This window comes from Herpailurus yagouaroundi, unplaced genomic scaffold (assembly GCF_014898765.1).
Source record: "Herpailurus yagouaroundi ecotype Mexico unplaced genomic scaffold, PumYag 189, whole genome shotgun sequence".
NCBI lineage: Eukaryota > Metazoa > Chordata > Mammalia > Carnivora > Felidae > Herpailurus > Herpailurus yagouaroundi.
The window spans coordinates 6,662,538-6,681,672 of record NW_024412420.1 but is presented as its reverse complement, the minus strand read 5'-3'; the positions used below and the strand labels follow the sequence as shown (position 1 = coordinate 6,681,672).

General features: G+C 35.8%; 1 protein-coding gene across 5 annotated transcripts in view; it reads left to right on the top strand.

Annotated features, from left to right (window-relative positions):
• The window catches only part of STXBP4 (syntaxin binding protein 4), a 179,138-nt gene that overhangs the window by 33,697 nt on the left and 126,306 nt on the right, over positions 1-19,135 (top strand). For all 5 annotated transcript variants that reach the window (XR_005797464.1, XM_040497083.1, XM_040497085.1 and 2 more), the window contains 3 exons: positions 3,743-3,837; positions 14,536-14,632; positions 16,964-17,055. Coding sequence is in view for 4 of the 5 variants with exons in the window: in XM_040497083.1 (XP_040353017.1) it covers positions 3,743-3,837; positions 14,536-14,632; positions 16,964-17,055 (284 nt within the window). In the remaining variant the exon portion in view is untranslated. The remainder of the gene's footprint in view (positions 1-3,742; positions 3,838-14,535; positions 14,633-16,963; positions 17,056-19,135) is intronic.

Here is a 19,135-nt window from a genome sequence, read left to right as displayed (position 1 = left end):
CAGTCGGTTAAGCGTCCGACTTCAGCCAGGTCACGATCTCGCGGTTCGTGAGTTCGAGCCCCGGGTCGGGCTCTGGGCTGATGGCTCGGAGCCTGGAGCCTGTTTCCGATTCTGTGTCTCCCTCTCTCTCTGCCCCTCCCCCGTTCATGCTCTGTCTCTCTCTGTCCCAAAAATAAATAAAAAACGTTGAAAAAAAAAATTAAAAAAAAAAAAAAAAAAGAACAGTTTCCTAGGGTAGAATTAGCATTGAGTTAGTCCTAGATTTTTACTTTCACATAAATGTCGTAGGCCAAATGTTTCTGTGGGGGGAAAAAAAAACAAAATCAACTCTAAATTATCTCAAGGTAACTTATCTATGTTGTGATTTGTCTGTTATAAGCACTTAATTATAGATTGTTCCCAAATTAGACCATTAACTGTCACATCTAAATTCCTTTGGCCAGCTGGTATTTATTAAAAAAAATGTAAACAAGTTTTAATGTTAACCTCAACAAAAATTAAACTTAATTGAGGCAAATCTACCTCTGTTCCCATCTCAAAATTATTGCAAAGTGTAAAACTGGTTAGAATTTTAAAAATCCACATGCTAGTTGAATATGGTTTTAACAACTTTTCTATTATATAAATTTATTTCAGAACCCACATCCATTTGGTTACCTATTACCATAAGGTAACCAACACATGATCTTATAAGTGGGCTGAAAACATACTAAAGACATTCCTAAAAAAATTAGTAAAGAATTATTGCATGAAGAAATGTTATCGTTGCTTTAACTTTGCCATAACACAAACCACAGTCCTCCCACACTAAGGTTTTAGAACTGAAACCAAATAGTGATAGGGAAAGATATCCATGGAGGGTTCATGGTACAAACCAAATGGTTTTGATCCTGCCCTCTTAAACATTCTCTTTCTTCTCCTAAAAAGAGGAATAGAAAAGAAGATCCAAGAGAATAATAAGCCATCCTTTGAAAATCCTCACTCCCCTAGAGAGGAGCAAATCAAGAGCTTGAGGCCAGAATTGAGAGATGTCACTGGCAAATGGGAAAAGCTGTCTGTCTATGGAGGCTTTTCAGGTCAAGCTATTCTGAATTACCAAAGCATGCCAGATTTATGCACAAATCCTCCTAAGGTTTTGACTCAAAGGTATAGGTTTAGGGGAAGGTCATCTGAAAGAGAGATTTTGTTAAGCCATGATTGCATATTGTTCAATGGGGGGTTAGTGTAATTTTACATTAAATCTTAAAATATTTTGCTTTGTTAATATTAACAGTATTCGATAGTGTTCATTAATAGTTTTCTATGGTTTTTTATTTTACCTTTACAATCCCAGTAAGGTGGACTCTTTTATTCTACTTTACAGATGAGAAAACCTGATAAAAGATACTGACAACACTTAAGAATAATGGCTTTGGGGCACCTGGGTGGCTCAGTCGGTTAAGTGTCTGACTCTTGATTTGGGTTCAGGTCATGATCTCACAGTTCTTGGGATCGAGCTGTGCTGACAGCATGGAGCCTGCTTGGGATTCTGTCTTCCTCTGTCTCTGTCCCTCCCTGATTCTTGCTTGCTCTCTCACTCGCACTCTAAACAAACAAACAAACAAACAAAAGAAAAAGAATAATAGCTCTGGGAGTCACAAGAGTTTAGAAACCTGACATGGTCACCTACTAGCTATGTGATCATAGGCTAGTTTCTTTATGTTTTGGGGCCTTGATCTCTTCATCTTTTCAATGGGAATAGCAACATATATGTCATATGGTTATAGTAAAGCTTAATGAGTGTATCTATATGAAGTACTTAATGCACTGCCTAGCTAAAAGTAAGCGTGAATAAGAGCTGATCTTCTGTTAATTTTCACTGTTACACACAGCAAATTTTTATGCTTAGATCTAGGAGAATGTAGGTGAGAATGAAGGTCTTAGTGTGGGTTGGATGCTGTGTGTGTCCCTGTCCTTCCCTCTCTGTCTGCTCTCTCTCCCTCCCATCCCCCATCCCTTCCACACATTTACACTTGAATTGAGTAATTCACTCCCAGGATTAAGATTTTATTGGTCTGAAATCATAATTAAGTTAGCTTGGGTCCACCTAGTATTCATGTGCCTTAACTGCAGGTCAGGCACCAAGCTGAAGGCCATTGTCAAGCCTCACAAATCCATACCTTAAAAATGAAAAATAAAAGTTTGACTTATCTGCTGTTGGGTCTTTTATACCACTCCATGCCAATCTTTTGTGCCACACTATAGGTTTGGCACAGAATTTCACTTAAGAGAAAAAAATATAGATACAGATATACAGATATATACTATTTTTTGTCTCATAGCTAAAAATTAGGTATCATGTTAACAAAAGAGACTGCTGCTTTTATCGGAATTGTATAATAGAAGTCTATTATACTAAAATCACGCTTGCTTAAGGTTTGATTCCATTTGAAACTAAAAGTCAGTAACCATTTTTTTTATGATCTTGACACCTATAAGCTATATTCAAGATTTTACATAGAATGTTAAGGATGTGTTAAAGGTTTAGAGGAAGACTATTTATTTTCATATGCGCTTCTTATGTTCTTAAGAAAGAGAATGCAAATCATTTTGTACTTAGAGACAGATGCTCTGAGAAATTTAAAAAAATTAAAACACTGCATAAAGATGTGACATTTCAAAAAGTTTTTTCTCTTCCTCTTGTTTCTATGTAGAACTAGTAAAATACCATTTAGAAGTGTATTTAGAATAGTGACAATTTAGATGTAAGGATTGACATAAATTATAGGAATTTGTTTCACAAACTTTGGCATATTAAAACAAATAATTTTTCGGGGCTCCTGGGTGCCTCAGTCGGTTAAGTGTCCGACTCCTTTGATTTTGGCTCAGGTCATGATCACACGGTTTGTGAGTTCTAGCCCCACATCGGGCTCTGTACTTAGAGTGCAAAGCCTGCTTGGGATTCTCTCCCTTTATCTCTGCCCCTCCCCTCCTTGCACTCTCTCTTTCTCTCTCTCTGTCTCTGTCTCACAACATAAATAAACTGAAAAAAAATAAAAAAACACAACAAATAATTTTTCAAGGTCTAGTCCCTTGTGGTGTCTGGTCTCGTACTCATGCAGCAAGGACAAAGGCACATCTAAATTATCAGTGGAGTTTGAGAAGGTTGTTAGGATGGGTGAGAGGTGTATGAAATTTAATTCTTGAAAGTCCATCTATGCTCCTTGAAATATAACCCTTCTGTAAAATAAGAAATAGGATTTTTGGTTCCAGAAGTTCTGAGTCTATCATACTTAAGGTGCAAACTTGAAACAATTTGCATTCATGAGTTTTTCCTTAGTACCTTCAGAACTCCCCCAACAAAAGCACATTTGCCTGTCAAAGAAGTATCACGATCTTTTTGAATTCCTAATACGATTTTACTTAGTTTGGAAGAAAAAAGACTTCGGTTTACAACGAGTAAGACATGGTGATGATGGGGTAGTGGTAGGATATATGTTTGTCTTTTAAATTAATATTTCCATGGGACTTAATGCATAATTGGCCATTCTTTTTATATCATATCTTTTAATGCTTAAGTGAAGCTGATTTATATATTACATTTTAGATTTAAAGAAAAAAAAATCATGAAAACAAAAGTGAAAACTGCCAACTGATTAGCCAGAATTATTTTTGAACAGCAGGAACCCAGAACACATTCTGTCAAATGAAAAGTTCTATTCCAATTAAATTTCCAATTAACGTGCACCCTGTTGTCTCTTAGATATTGCCCCTGCCTGGACTGATAATTATGGACCACAAGGAAAGAAGATTTCCCTAAATCCTTCTGTTCGCCTTAAGGCAGAGAAACTGGAAATGGTAAATACTTTAAATTTCCCTTTTTCTTCCATAAAACAACAGTGAGAAAGTATTCTTATTCTTTGAGAGGATAAAGAACTAAAGCCATTACTTTCTTGAAGAGTTAACTTATTTGCAATTAAATGAATGGCAGTTTGGGTTTTAATTATTTATGTTTGAGTTGAGCAGCCAACTCAGGAGTACAAAATAGAAATAAAACCTTTGGTAACTAAATTGACACCAAATTAATCAGTTTCCTCCTGTGCAGGAGTAAGACAAATGTGATGTTTTACAATGTAGAATCAAAGGGAACGTGGAATAAATTATGACAAAGTGTATGTAAAAGCAGTAAGTGCAAGGAAACAACTCTCCATTATTTAAGCTTTTAAAAAGCAAAGGGAAACTAAATCCTAAACAACAAAATAGTCAGATGCTCACTAAATACAAAGAAGATGGTAGAATGTACTTAGAGGTGCCAAAAAATAGTCCTGGGGAGAGTAAAGTATTGTATGTAAAAGAAACCTAAGGTGATTAAAAAGGAAGAATTAAAAGTAGAAAAGCATTTTAGAGCTTTTCCTGTCAGGTCACCAGGGAGCTTACAGCAAAAATGTGCCGTGTTTTTTGTTTGTTTTTTAATATAAAAGTGGATATAGGGCTGAAGGTCCACAGCCTCTGTTTTCCTGTCAGTTCTTGTGGATAAGGATTTTTTACATTTTAGGAGGAGTTGAAAATGCATAGCTACAATCAATACACATTGCACTTATTCCCATATTCACATCTTTGCATGGTCCTATACCAGTGCCGTTTTCGTAGTCAATTTAAATCTTAACCATTGCTGGGGCGCCTGGGTGGCGCAGTCGGTTAAGCGTCCGACTTCAGCCAGGTCACGATCTCGCGGTCCGTGGGTTCGAGCCCCGCGTCGGGCTCTGGGCTGATGGCTCAGAGCCTGGACCCTGTTTCCGATTCTGTGTCTCCCTCTCTCTCTGCCCCTCCCCCGTTCATGCTGTGTCTCTCTCTGTCCCAAAAATAAATAAACGTTGAAAAAAAAATTTTTTTAAATAAAAAAAAAAATAATAAATAAATCTTAACCATTGTTCAAATTGTAACTCAGTTCCAGTCCTTGTGTCTATTATAGTTGTTTCCCTTGTTTTGCACATCTACATCACTTAACATCACATCGTAGTGCTGAATAATCTTATGTGTATTTTGTTTTGACAGTGAGATAAAGTTTCTTCACAGCAGTATCTAGTACACCCACCACTGTTTAAACACTTGGTTTGTGCTCATTAAAATTTTCCCATTATTAAGTACTTAAGATATCTCCCTTAGATTTTCAAACTCCTGGCTCTCTTCTGCTAACGTGTACTCTCTTTTTATTGGTGGCTGGATTATTTGAGGTTTAAAAAATTTATAAATGACTAAAAAATAAAGTTATTGTTTTTTTTTTCAACGTTTATTTATTTATTTATTTATTTTGGGACAGAGAGAGACAGAGGATGAACGGGGGAGGGGCAGAGAGAGAGGGAGACACAGAATCGGAAACAGGCTCCAGGCTCTGAGCCATCAGCCCAGAGCCTGACGCGGGGCTCGAACTCACGGACCGCGAGATCGTGACCTGGCTGAAGTCGGACGCTTAACTGACTGCGCCACCCAGGCGCCCCTAAAGTTATTGTTTTTTAATGATGTTGCTTTAATATGCATTTCTGAACATCCAGTATTTAATACTAACCATTTCTCTGGGTAAGGAGAAAGTTATCCAGCTAATAACTACTTGGCAGCCTTTCTTCTTTTATTTGATTTCAGCTTTCCTAGTGATGAGGGAGCATAGGGCAAGCTGAGGGCAAAGTACAGGCTAACAGCATCCCCCCCCCCTCTAGGTGGGATGTGTGTGATATTCCTCAGACACTCCTGGCTGCCCAAGAACTGGGGAAAGGAAAGAAAGCAAGTTGTTGACTGATAGAGATCACAGTCATGCAGGATAGGTGTCTGCTTCAGTTTTACGGGTAAATTAGTAAACTGCAAGTAAAAGGCAATCTTATCCATACCTAATCTCCAGAAACCTATAGACTCTGTTTCCTGGAGCCCTAATATCACCCTCATCAAGATGTAAGGGGGTTTAAGTGCCGGCCATGGTGATGTGGGAAACAAAGGCAAATGAAAAATTAAAATTCCCTTACTGCCTACAGTCCATTGACAAGTCCTTGAACCAGGCAGAGTGACCTTCCTCTAGGAGCTCAGCTGCCTCAATGATGACACTTTGCTAGGGACAAAAGGGAATCTTGGCTTAACATTAGTCCTGACACCCCATCCTGTAAGTCTACTTTAACATATAAAAATTCCTTTGGTAACCTTCCTTTATCTCAACTCCCCCAAGATACATGCTGGCAATCATACTCCAAGCATATGACTCCCTGATGTACATCTGAAGGGTCTCATGACTAGATTTTACTAAACAGTAATAAATAGCATTTTCCTAACAACAGCTAGCCCCTCAAGGTCCTGGAAACCTTGCTTCCAAAATTCCTTAGAGACTTACACTGTCCCTAACCCCCTCCCAACCTGAGGGTAGACAGTTACCCGTCACAACCCCAGTGCAGCTCTTTCTGCCCATGGGTCCTGTCCCCGTACTTTAATAAAATCACCTTTTTGCACCAAAGACATCTTCAAGAATTCTTTCTTGGCCATCAGCTCCAAACTCCCATCATCACCCCATAACCGCATGACTAGCACATGCTATTTTTTAATCTAATTATCTTAGAGATAAGAAAATCATCTAAATTTATACAGACTCTGAGAAATTTGAGTTGTTTTTTTAGGTTTTGGTCCTCCTTTTAGCCTAAACAAATTGTTTTTCTGGAAAAATAAAATGGCAGTTTTACAGTAATGACAACCCATATTCTGTGTAAATTCAGCTTTTTTATTCAAAATATATTAGTGACTTTATTTAGTAGAGCATTCTTTGTTTTCAGAGTTTGAAACTGTATCTTGCTTAATAAGAATTTTTTTTCCCCATAATCCAAATTAGCTCCTATCTACCCAAATATTTGCTGAGCTACCTTTCCTTTTTCGTTTAGTTGCCTAATAATATAATAATATCTGTATCATTCCATTTGAAATAGGTCCTTCTATTTCAGTTGCTACTTTGCAGACAGATTCAGTAACAGATAAGGCCAATGTGATCAAATATTTAAAATGAAATAAAATTATCCTTTTCCTTTATCTTCTGTAAATATATTACATATAGCATCTAGGAAATTATTATAATAAAATTTCACAAGGGAAAGGTATTGACTGACCATGTGATTATTAAGTAATTAGCCTACTCAATACAATTTTTATGAAAGACAAGAGGTTAGAATTTGCTGAAGCAAATTACCTGTCAACACATATACATATATGGCATTGTCTTCATGAAATCCTCTATGTTTTACTAGTCTACTTAGACGATTTTGTATCAGGATATACTGGAAAGTGGTTTCTAATACTGAACTACTTATGTCTTAATTCCTTGCCTGAAAAATGGATTGCCTTTTTGCCTGAGGATGATGTAATTTTACAGATATTTTAAAATAAGTTCACCATAATTATTTGCAGTGCCATATTTTTTTAAGTATTTTTATGAGTACTGTGGGTCTCATTTAATCCTAATGTTAAACCTGTAAGTAGACATGGTAAACACAGCAAATAGGTATACAATTTATTAGTTGGCTTGAAGACAAAGAATTACTGTACTTGTATGCTATCTGTATTTTTGTACCTAAGAAAGATGCTTTGGGATACAGATGCCATTTCGCTGATATTTACATTACCTCTTGCCATTTCTGTAACATTTGAAGAAAGCTGTAGTGAGCAACGGCATACCCAGTGTCTGATTACAGTTAATGAGATGTTCTTTGTATTAGGTTGGGAAGTATGTGATGAATATTGTAAAGAAGTTAATTTTTTTTTTAAATTCATCATTCAGACATTAGAGTTAAGGGCATTTATTTGTCCAGTTAACAAATTTGCATTTTTGCCAAAGGTTAAAAGATGACATTCATTATTATTCAAGAAATTTTTGGAACCTATTTTTTGACCAGAAATAGATTATTTCCTGCTTATATTTATGAGCTTACCTCACTGACATGCTATATTCATCTAGAATAAATTTCTAAAGTTTAGCTCTAGGTCAGTTTCCATTGTAGCTGATTTTATTTTGTAATTATTATTACTTAGTATAAAAATAATCATATACTTTTATTTATTTATTTATTTTTAGAGAAAGAGCACAAGTAGGGGAGAGTGACAGAGAGGCAGAGGGAGGGAGAGAGAATCTTAAGCAGGCTCCATACTCAGTGCAGAGCCCCACAGGGCTCAATCCCATGACCCTGGGATCATGACCTGAGCTGAAATCAAGAGTCGCATGCTCAACCAACTGAGCCACCAGGCGCCCCAATAATAATCATATATTGCTTACCTTCTGTGACAGGTGTTTTGTTTGCTTTACTTCTGTAAAGTTGTTTTTATTTCTTTACATGAAAATATCAGTCATACACAGAATGATTATATTGTGCATGTACAGCTTAAAGAATACTAAAACAAACACATCTGTACCCACCACATAGCTAAGAATGAGAATTTTTGACATTGCCTGTGTGTTTCTTCTTGATCATATACACCTCTCTCTCTCCCCAAGAGATAACTCTGTTCTAAATTTCAAGCTTATCATTCATATGCTTTTTAAAAGTTGATTTACTAAAACATGATGAGGTCAAAGTGTTTATTTACCTTCATCTGTACTTGAGGTGTTGCCAAAATTTTCACTTCCTTTTCTCTGGTTCCTAAAAAAATGCGTGACTCATAGTAACTGCTCAGAAAGTAATTGTTGGATTGGTGCATTGATTTGTAAAGTAGCATTCCCGCTAGTCTTATGCAGACGTTCCCATGGCTCCACATACTTAATAGTTTGTGTAATTATAATACATTTTTATTTATTTCTATCATTTTATTAAAATAATACTTTTGTTCTATTACTTCTTCCCCTTCCCCCTTTATTGTATTCTTTGGTTTGGTTATGTTTGAATATTTGGTTGGTTGTTTTTGCATTTTATTTTTTCTCCCCTAACTTATTTAGAAATTATGAGGCACCTGGGTAGCTCAGTTGGTTAAGCATCTGACTTCAGGTCATGACCTCATGGTTTGTGGGTTTGAGCCCCGTGTTGGGCTCTGTGCTGACAGCTCAGAGCCTGAAGCCTTCTTCCGTTTCTGTGTCTCCCTCTCTCTTTGCCCTTCTCTCACTCATTCTCTCTCTCTCTTTCTAAAATAAATAAACATTTAAAAACTTTAAAAAGGAAATTATGCCTTCTTTTGCTATTCTTTTAGTGATTACCTTAAAAGTTCAACATGTATCTTGAACTTAATCAGTCTAAAGTTAATAAAATCTTCACCGTTCTTTTGAACATACAGGGCATGTATGATACTTTAACTCTGATAAGTCTCTTCCAAACTTATATGCTTATTATTGCTTAGTATTTTAGCTTTAGTGAGACATTGCTTCTTTCTTTTTAAAAATTTTTTAACGTTTATTCATTTTCGAGAGACAGAGACAGAGCACGAGCGGGAGAGGAGCAGAGATAGAGGGAGTCGCAGAATCTGAAGCAGGCTCCAGGCTCTGAGCTGTCAGCACAGAGCCCCATGTGGGGCTCAAACCCATGAACCACAAAATCATGACCTGAGCTGAAGTCGGACATTAAACCGACTGAGCCACCCGTTAAAGACATTGTTTCTTTAGTTCACTGTATCTTTGCAGCCATCTTATATTTCCTGTTGAGTTTTTAATTTGTTATTATCTACCTGCTATTTTTATACTAATATCTTGTTTCTTTTACTCTTGATTTACCTTTTTTTAACTTAAAAAAGATAAAATATAGTACATACATATAATGGACAGTTATTATTGAGCTATAAAAGGAATAAAGTTCTTAATTTTTTTTTTTTAACGTTTATCTATTATCAAGAGACAGAGAGAGACAGAGCATGAGCATGGGAGGGGCTGATTGAGAGAGGGAGACACAGAATCCGAAGCAGGCTCCAGGCTCCTAGCTGTCAGCACAGAGCCTGACGTGGGGCTCAAACTCACAAACTGCGAGATCACTGGCCTGAAGCGAAGTCGGACATTTAACCAACTGAGCCACCCAGGTGCCCCAAGGAATGAAGTTCTAATGCATGCTCCAACATAGAGAGACCTTGAAACATTAAGCTAGTGAAAGAAGCAGACAAAAAGCCACAATGATATGATTCTATTAATATGAAATGCTCAGAATTGGCAAATCCATAGAGACAGAATATAAATTAGTGGTTGCCTGGAGCTAGGGGGACAGGGAAATAGCAAGTGACTGCTGGTGGGTATAGTTTCCTTTTAAGGCAATGAAAATTTTCTACAGTTTGTGGTGATTGATGCCCAACTTGTCAATGTACTAAAAACTATGCAACCATACCCTAAAATCATGAACCTTATGATAGGTGAATTACATCTCAAGAAATCTTGTTATTAAACCAAAAAGTTACATATTGGTTTGTATAGTATGATACTATTTATACAAAACTCAAAACTTAAAATATTTTATAAATATATATTTAAAAAATATGAAATAATGGTATACAAACATACCTGGCAATTGCCCATAAGAGACTCCATAAAGAGAATATAAAAAAGTAAAAGGTTATGCCAAAAACTGGGAGAAAATATTTGTAATACTCATTAAAAAATACTGCTATCTAAAATATTTTTATTAAAAAATTTGTTTTAATGTTTATTTATTTTTGAGAAACAGCGAGAGAGACCAGCATAAGCAGGGGAGGGGCAGAGAGAGGAAATATAGAATCCGTAGTAGGCTCCAGGCTCTTAGCGGTCAGCACTGAGCCCGACATGGGGCTGGAACACACGAACTGTGAGATCATGACCTGAACCGAACTCAGACACTTAACCAACTGAACCTGAACCACCCAGGCGCCCTGAAAATATTTTCAGAAGTCCTACCATCATTCAAAAAAAAAAAAAGAGAAAAGAAAAAAGACCCACCCAAACTACTCCTAAGTAAGGAGTAAAGCCCTACAGAAAGTTTTAGATGTGTACAAGAATGTTCATTGTTGCGTTGCTAGTAAGCAGAAAACCCCAATGTACAGGAGTGAGGGATGAATAAATTGTGGAATGTTCCTCTAATCAGATATTTATCAGTGAAGATGAATATGCGGATGTTACAAGACTACATAGCAATATGGAGGAATGACGAAACCATTCCTACTCTAAAGGAGTAGGAATATATGACCTGAATTCAGCAGTACTGGCAGTTTTGTACTTCTTAGATGGATTCATGGAATTTTTAAGTTATTTTCCTGCCTTAAGACATGTATATCTGTTATATATTTGTTTTTAATATATATCAAATGTTATATAGTAAAATACTTGAATATTAAACCAAAAGTGTGACAGGTACTACCTGTAGGGAGAAATTCAAAAGGTTAAAAGAAATTCAAAAGTTAAAAGTTATACAATGTTTTGCTATATTCAAAATTTGAAATATATGTATACTTAAGTGCTAATGCACTATCACAGCAGTTTTGAAAAGCATGCAAGAGATGTAAAATGTACAGAATAGAAACCTATAATATGTTAATACTTTTTAAGTAATATACAACACTGTATGTAATAATTGCTGTAAATAAACACATAATTTATGTATATTTAATATGTAGGTGTATGTATATTCATTTAAAAATTTAGAAAATTATACATCAAACCATTAACAGTGTTTGTCTCTGGAGCAGTAGTTTTCAAGGATAAAGGGTACAGTTTTTTGTTTTTGTTTTTGTTTTTTTTGCCTCGGGACATTTCGCAAGATCTGAAGACTTTTTTTGTTTTCACATTTGGGAGAATGTCACCAAATTTAGGAATCACTAGCAAAAATATTTCTTAAAACCATGTATGACAACTTAAAACATATTGCTAAGTAATTTCTGAGTTAAAAACATTGCTGATAAACATGTAAAAGAAGTTTAATCTCACTTATAACGAAGGGAATTTAACAAACAACATACTATTTCATATTCAACATATTAACAAAATTTAAAGTGTGAAAACAGCAAGTGCTCTTAAAATATAGAAAAATAAAAGGGCTTATATACTAGTGATGTGTGTAAATTGTTACAACCAGTGTGAGAGTAATTTTACAGTATCTAGTAAAGTTGACAGATAGATAGATAGATAGATAGATAGATAGATAGATACAATATATAGATACAATACATATGTGACTCAGCATTTCCTCTTCTAGGGATATACTGCAGAGAAATTTTCACACATCCACACAAGAAGATATGTATAATGTTTTGTAATAAAAAATAAGTAGGAGTAATGATAAAAGCCCATCAATCAGAGAGTATATAATTTATATTCATACAGTGGGATACCATTTAAAGTTAAGTGAACTAGTTTCACAGATAACAATATTGAGCAATTATGAAATCATAGCATTAAAGTAAAAATAAAAATAATTTGTAAGTGTATCCATTTGTATTATACTATTGATGTAAAATTTAAAGTGCACAAGAATACATAACATTAGGGAATACATGTAGTAATGGTATCAAATCATGGAAAGGAAGGATACACCAACTTTAGGATAGTGGTTCCTGCTAAGGAACAATGGAGAAAGCTTTCAACCAAGTCTATAGTGTTTATTTCTTAATATATATATATAAATATCAAGCAAATATCAATGAGTATTTGAGTACATGGATATTCTTTGTATTACTCTCTTTGTGGTGTGTGTGTGTGTGTGTGTGTGTGTGTGTGTGTGTGTAGCATTTTTATAATTGAAGGAAAAGAACATCAAAAGTTAAGACCAGGGGTGCCTGGGTGGCTCAGTCGGTTGAGTGTCCAACTTTGGCTCAGGTCATGATCTCAGGGTTCCTGGGTTCGAGCGTCATGTTGGGCTCTGTGCTGACAGCTCAGAGCCTGGAGCCTGCTTCGAATTCTGTGTCTCCCTCTCTCTCTGCTCTTCCCCCATTTGCACTCAGTCTCTCAAAAATGAATAAACATAAAAAATTTTTAAGAAATGGTAAGAACCAGTATTCCATGTTGCGTAAGGCAAATATTTATGACTGTGTAGACAGAGGAGGCAGATGATACTTAGCTAAACTCTAAAATAACTTTTTAATGAATTTTTCCTAATATTCTTCCTTCCTCCTGTCTCCTCTCACTGTGCCCAACCACTTATACATTAACCAGTTTGTTTTTGCCACAGTATATCCTATACACACTTCTATTAAATTTCATATTGCACTAATTACATTTATTCACATGTTATTCTCACCCTAGAAACCATCACTCTTTTAAAGTAGCAGCTGTGTCTTCTTTGTGTGCCCCTTTGCATAGTGTAGTGCCTGACAATTATAGTAAGCATTGAATAGATATTTGGTAAATGAACTGATGAATGACTGAGCAGATTTTGAAGGAGGAAGAAATTTATAAGGAATAATTACCAATATTAAACTTTGCCTACTTTTTTGTTTTAATATGATTGACACAAAATATATTCTTGCCCAAATCCAGTAAGGGCATCTAATCAGCCTCTATATTAGTTAAGATTAGGTTTTGCTATATATAACTGGAGAACCTGAAATAACAGTGGTTTCTACTAGAAATGTATTTCTTTCACACCAAAAAGAAGCTTTAAAGAAGGTGGTCCAGGGCTGGGATGGAAGTTCTATAGGTCAGAGACCCATGTTACAACTATCTTTCTGCTCCACCAAAGTGGCTTATGAACCAAGATGACTACTTGAGTTCCAGCATGCTCCCACCCTCCTTGCCTTCTTTCCTTCCTTTCATCTTTTTTCTCTTTTAATTAAGCCCAAAGAGGGGAGAGAAAGAGCCAAGAATAGCCTACACCTACTTTTGAAAGCCTTCCTCGAAGTATTCCACAATACTTCACCTTGTATGTCCTTCACCAGTGCATAGTCCCATGGCTTCATCAAGCCCTCAAGTGGGCTGGGAAATATCTTTTAGCAGGATGGAAGTGTTGCTAGCTAAAACTTGTGGTTATGTTGCTAAAGAAGAAGAAGAGAATGAGTATTGGAATACAACAAGCAGTCTCTGAATACTTGATCTGCTATGGGTACTAAATTGAGGTAGAGAAAAGAAAAGGAAAAAAAGAAAAAAAAATGGCAGAGAGAGGTAGGTTCCAGAGAAAACTTTCTACTTTACTATTTATGTAAGCCTATCGATAAATAACCCAAAATTAGAATATTTATCAACTTTAGTTTTGGTCTCAAGTATGTTAAAAAATATATATCCATTTTTATAGTGCCACTTTTAGAAATTAATGTTTAATCTGATTTAGTAGAATTTCCTTGCTATTTTTCTTCTGTACCATACCACATATTTTAAACTAAGAAATTGAGTTTTGGTTCTAGGGCTATGCTTATAAATTTGGCATCAGCCAAAGTGCTAGTCTTGCAGAAAAAAAGCCCCACAAAACAACTGAGGTGGTGGTGGAATCAGGCTAATATTTTATAGAAAATTAATTCATAAATAGTCAATAGACCCTCTCTGGGCATGTAATTCTTGTCACTGTTCCTGATACTGATTTTTTTCACTGGGTTGTAAAATAAAGTTGTAATGAAAAGTTTTATCCTTTAAAGATTTGAAAAATTGCTTCACTTGAGTCCTTTTCCTTCCAGGCTCTAGATTATCTTGGTATTCAGCCCACAAAGGAACAACACCAAGCCCTGAGACAGCAAGTGCAAGTAGACCCAAAGGGGACAGTGTCTTTTGGAGGTAATATTAGGTTTATCATGTTGTGTCATCACAGAAACTCGGTGGGAGAGTTATAGTGACCTCTTTTTATTAGGAATGCATCTTTGTAAGGAAAGAGAGAAAAATAAGACCATATCTATTTCAAGTTCCTCAATCACGATCCTAAAATGTCAGCTACAAATACTGGCCTGGCTGGGTCAGCAGAAAGGAGACTTTCCTAGAATCTTCCAGCTCTAAAATATCATCATCCTATCATACCTTTTTTATTTTTTACTTAATTGTGTAAACATTGCTTTAGTAATAACAAAAGAAATAATGTGAATTATACAAGTCCTAACTAACTCCACTACTATGAATTTCCATTCTTTTTTCCAGCTAATAAGACAAAATAAATATTTTTATGGTACTGTATAATTATTCTTATAAAATTAGCATGATATTGACATACTTAGTTGATGTACTATAATATTAAGCCTTTCCACTTCTGGGATTTTAATAGTCTCTCAGTAGCTGGTATTATAGGTAATTCTATATTTAACATCATAGTTTTTTTCCTGCTTAGATAAATTCCCACATGTGGTTTATACTTCTGATAGGTATTGATAAGTTGTTTTCAAGAGATATTTTACATATGAATTTGTTGAATTCCAACAGTTTTTTGTATCCTTGACAGCATTCAGTATTTAATTTTTTTCTTATACAGTAGATGAAATATTGTATCATTTTTAAAGCATCTGTATTACTAAAAAAGAATTCGCTTTTTGGTTTCAAAGTGTTAAAAAAAAATATGTTTCCTTTCCTCTCCTTTTGAAAATCACCCCCAAATAATGAAGAGAACAAAAAAGAAATTGCATGTATAACTAAAACCACAATATATAAGGACAGAACATGGATGAAGAAACTAAATGAATTAGTAAATAGAGGCAACAAAGCCCATGTGTCTGAAGAGATGGGGGAACCACAATGGAGAACAAGCTGATTTATCACTGAAAAGAATTAGGAATTAAAAGTATCAGGTATTTCTGAAGGGTAGGTATAGGCAGGGCATTTCAAATAGGATTGTTAGAAATCTGTGCAAGGAGTATTTATGCTATTACCTGCCTCCTCTCAAGCAACCCAGGATTTAGCACTGCCTTATACCTGCTGAGGAAAAGAAGTATATCCTCTTGGGAAATTAAACCAGAGAGATTCTGAACCTATAGCTGCCAGCGGTCAGGGAATTTGGAGGAGTGTATGTTGAGTTATCACTCACAACACACACCCAGATTGCTTGGTGAATTTTGCATCCATGTTTATAGGCAAGACCCCAAGGTGTCAGTTGGCCACCTGATTGCTCTGTAGTGAAACCAGCCAGTTGACAAGGCAAGTTATGCACACAGGATTTCCAATGTGTGTTTTGGTGGTGATTCTTGTTAAATATGCACTCATAGCCAAGGGTCACCAGACACTTGCAGAAATTCTCTGACAAAATATAAAAGCCCCAAACTGTCTGACAAAGAGAAAAACAGGAACCCTGAAAAATGAGGAATAATGCAAGAGTGGGAGAGAACTTCAGACAAACCATAATGAACATCTCTGAAAAGGTAAACAAAGATAAGGCATCCGTGATATAAAGAGTAAGATATTATAGACTAGGAACAATCAGAGAATACGAAAAGGATCCTTGGAAATCAAAAATATAATAGCTAAAATTCAAAAATCTGAGGATGGATGGGTCACACTCATGTCTGAAGAAGCTTACAGTTTGCTAGCCAGCATCAGGCTTGGAGTTAGACCTTCATTTGAGTCCTGCTCTGCTACTTACTTGCCAAGCAGCCTTGGGAAGTTTGGCAGTTAACTTCTCTTAGCCGCAGTGTGTAGAACAAAGAGGATAAGAGGACCTACCCATCCTCAATGGGAGGATGAAATAGCAAAGCACTGTGCCTAGCACAAGAAGGCTGTTCCGTAAACATTAGCTGCTGCTATTATTATTTTTGTTAAACCTCCGGTTCCAGCTAAAAAAGCTACAAGTCACAATATTGTCGTATATTTCAGAGAAAGTTCTTGCTCGTAGTAAGAGTTGGAGAAAATAGATGTACCTACGATATGTATGTGCTTTATTGTTACTTAACTGATTTATTTACCTCAGCAAATTTAACTCAAGTAAGTTAAAATTGGTTTATCTCTTACTTACTGTTTATTTGAGCTTATATTTGTCACTTCAGTTAATACCACTTTAAGGTAATTCATTGAAGTAAATTAAATTTGAAACGTTAGTTTTAATGCATAGCTTCAACTTCATTTAGAAAAAGGTAAAGATGTATTTAGATGAGGTTAAATGTTGTGTTCCTACTAAAATGTGTTCCATTTCAGATTTTGTCCAGGTTGCCAGAAACTTGTTTTCCTTGCAGTTGGATGAAGTAAATGTTGGTGAATGCGAAATTTCCAACATACTAGATTCACAGGTAGAGTGTGCCCTATAGAATTGTCTTGATTATACTTGGATCATAAGTCTTGAATGTTGTATGTCTTATATGTAGCCTTTATCATTTTTCACTTTAAAAAAATTACGCAACTAGGGGCGCCTGGGTGGCGCAGTCGGTTAAGCGTCCGACTTCAGCCAGGTCACGATCTCGCGGTCCGTGAGTTCGAGCCCCGCGTCGGGCTCTGGGCTGATGGCTCGGAGCCTGGAGCCTGTTTCCGATTCTGTGTCTCCCTCTCTCTCTGCCCCTCCCCCGTTCATGCTCTGTCTCTCTCTGTCCCCAAAATAAATAAACGTTGAAAAAAAATTTTTTTTTTTAAAAATAAAAAAAAAATTACGCAACTAGTATATGCTTCTTCATAAGCAGATAAAACATAGATTAATGTAACATCACAAGGAAAAATTTCATGTCGATCTCTCCCATCCCTCCTCTCTTCATTATTTCCTTATGGTACTCCCTAAATTTGCCACAGGAAAAGTACTCATAAGTGTATATCCTCTGAAATTTTACAGTCTGAACCATCTTCATGTGTCAGCGTCCAGATCAAGAAACACAACATTAAGGAAATACATTACTAGGACCCTGATGCTCTCCCACCCCCAGGTTCCTTTCCTGTTACTTCTTTTCTTCCCCACGCACCTCCAGTCAGGGTAACTCTTTTGCCTGTTTTTGTGCTTTCGATAAAGTGGAATTGTGAAGGCTATTAACTTCACAAGCCATTTGTTCTACTGAATTTTGACATTTGTATTATCAAATTTTTCAGTCCTTTTTATTACGGAGTTTTTGTGTTACTGTGTTTTTCAGGAAGATCTTTCCAATTTATACATTTAATTCACTCAAAATCTATTCTTGTCTATGCATGAGTTAGGGCCCCAAATGGATAACCACTTGCCCATTTTCCACCGTCATTTATTTGATAACCGTCCAATTTTGCTAATTTAAAAAAAAATTTTTTTTGATGTTTATTTATTTTTGAGAGATAGATAGAGAGACAGAGTGTGAGCAGAGGAAGGGCAGAGAGAGAGGGAGACACAGAATCCGAAGCAGGCTCCAGACTCTGAGCTGTCAGATGTCAGCTGTCGATGCGGGGCTTGAACTCACGAACCACGAGATCATGACCTGAGCCGAAATCAGAGTGAGATGGTTAACCGACTGAGCCACCTAGCCGCCCTTGCCACTAATTTGAAATACAAACTTTATCCTTATACTGAATATCTATCTAGATACACAGATCTGTGTCTAGACCCACCACTCTGTTCCATTGATCGATTTCTTTCAGCCAATACATTATTATTTTAATTATTCTAGCTGTATATTTCTAGATATTTCTAGGTTCATTGTTATCTGGTAGGCTAAGTCCTTAATACATACTTTTTTAACTTCTTGGTTTTGATCTTCTAGATGATCTTTGGAATCATTTTTGCCGTGGTAGTGAAAATTGAATTGGGACTTTTTAAAATTGGAATTGCATTGGATTTAGAGAGTGGTTTGGGAGAGCTGAATGTAGTTTACCTCTCCATTCATTTAGGTCTTTGTTGATATTTTGGAAAGAGAAAATTATGTCTTGCTTCATATGTGTCTTGAATATTTCTTATTACATCTGAAGAGGTATGCTCTAGCTTTTGTTGCTATTAGAAATGGCATTTTTTTAACCATTACATTTTCTAATTGGTTATAAAGATAGTAGTTATTTTTTTAAAGATTTTCTTTTTAAAGTACCTCTACACCCAACTTGGAGCTTGAACTCACAATCCCAAGATCATGAGTCACATGCTTCAACGACTGAGACAGCAAATGCCCCAAGGTATTAATTTTGGAATGGTTATTTTGTGTGATGCCACTTTATTGAACTCTCTTATTCTAGTTGTTTTTCATTTGTCTTGGGTTTTCTAAGTAGGGCATTTTAAATTAATTACATTTTTGTTTCTTCCACAAAACTTTACTTTTTTCCAATTCTTGTTGGAACTGGAGCTGCAAAAGTGAGCTAGAAATAAATTTTCATGATATTTGAGCCATTCTACATTTTTAATTCTTAGAAAGAAGCTAGCACTATTTTATTTAA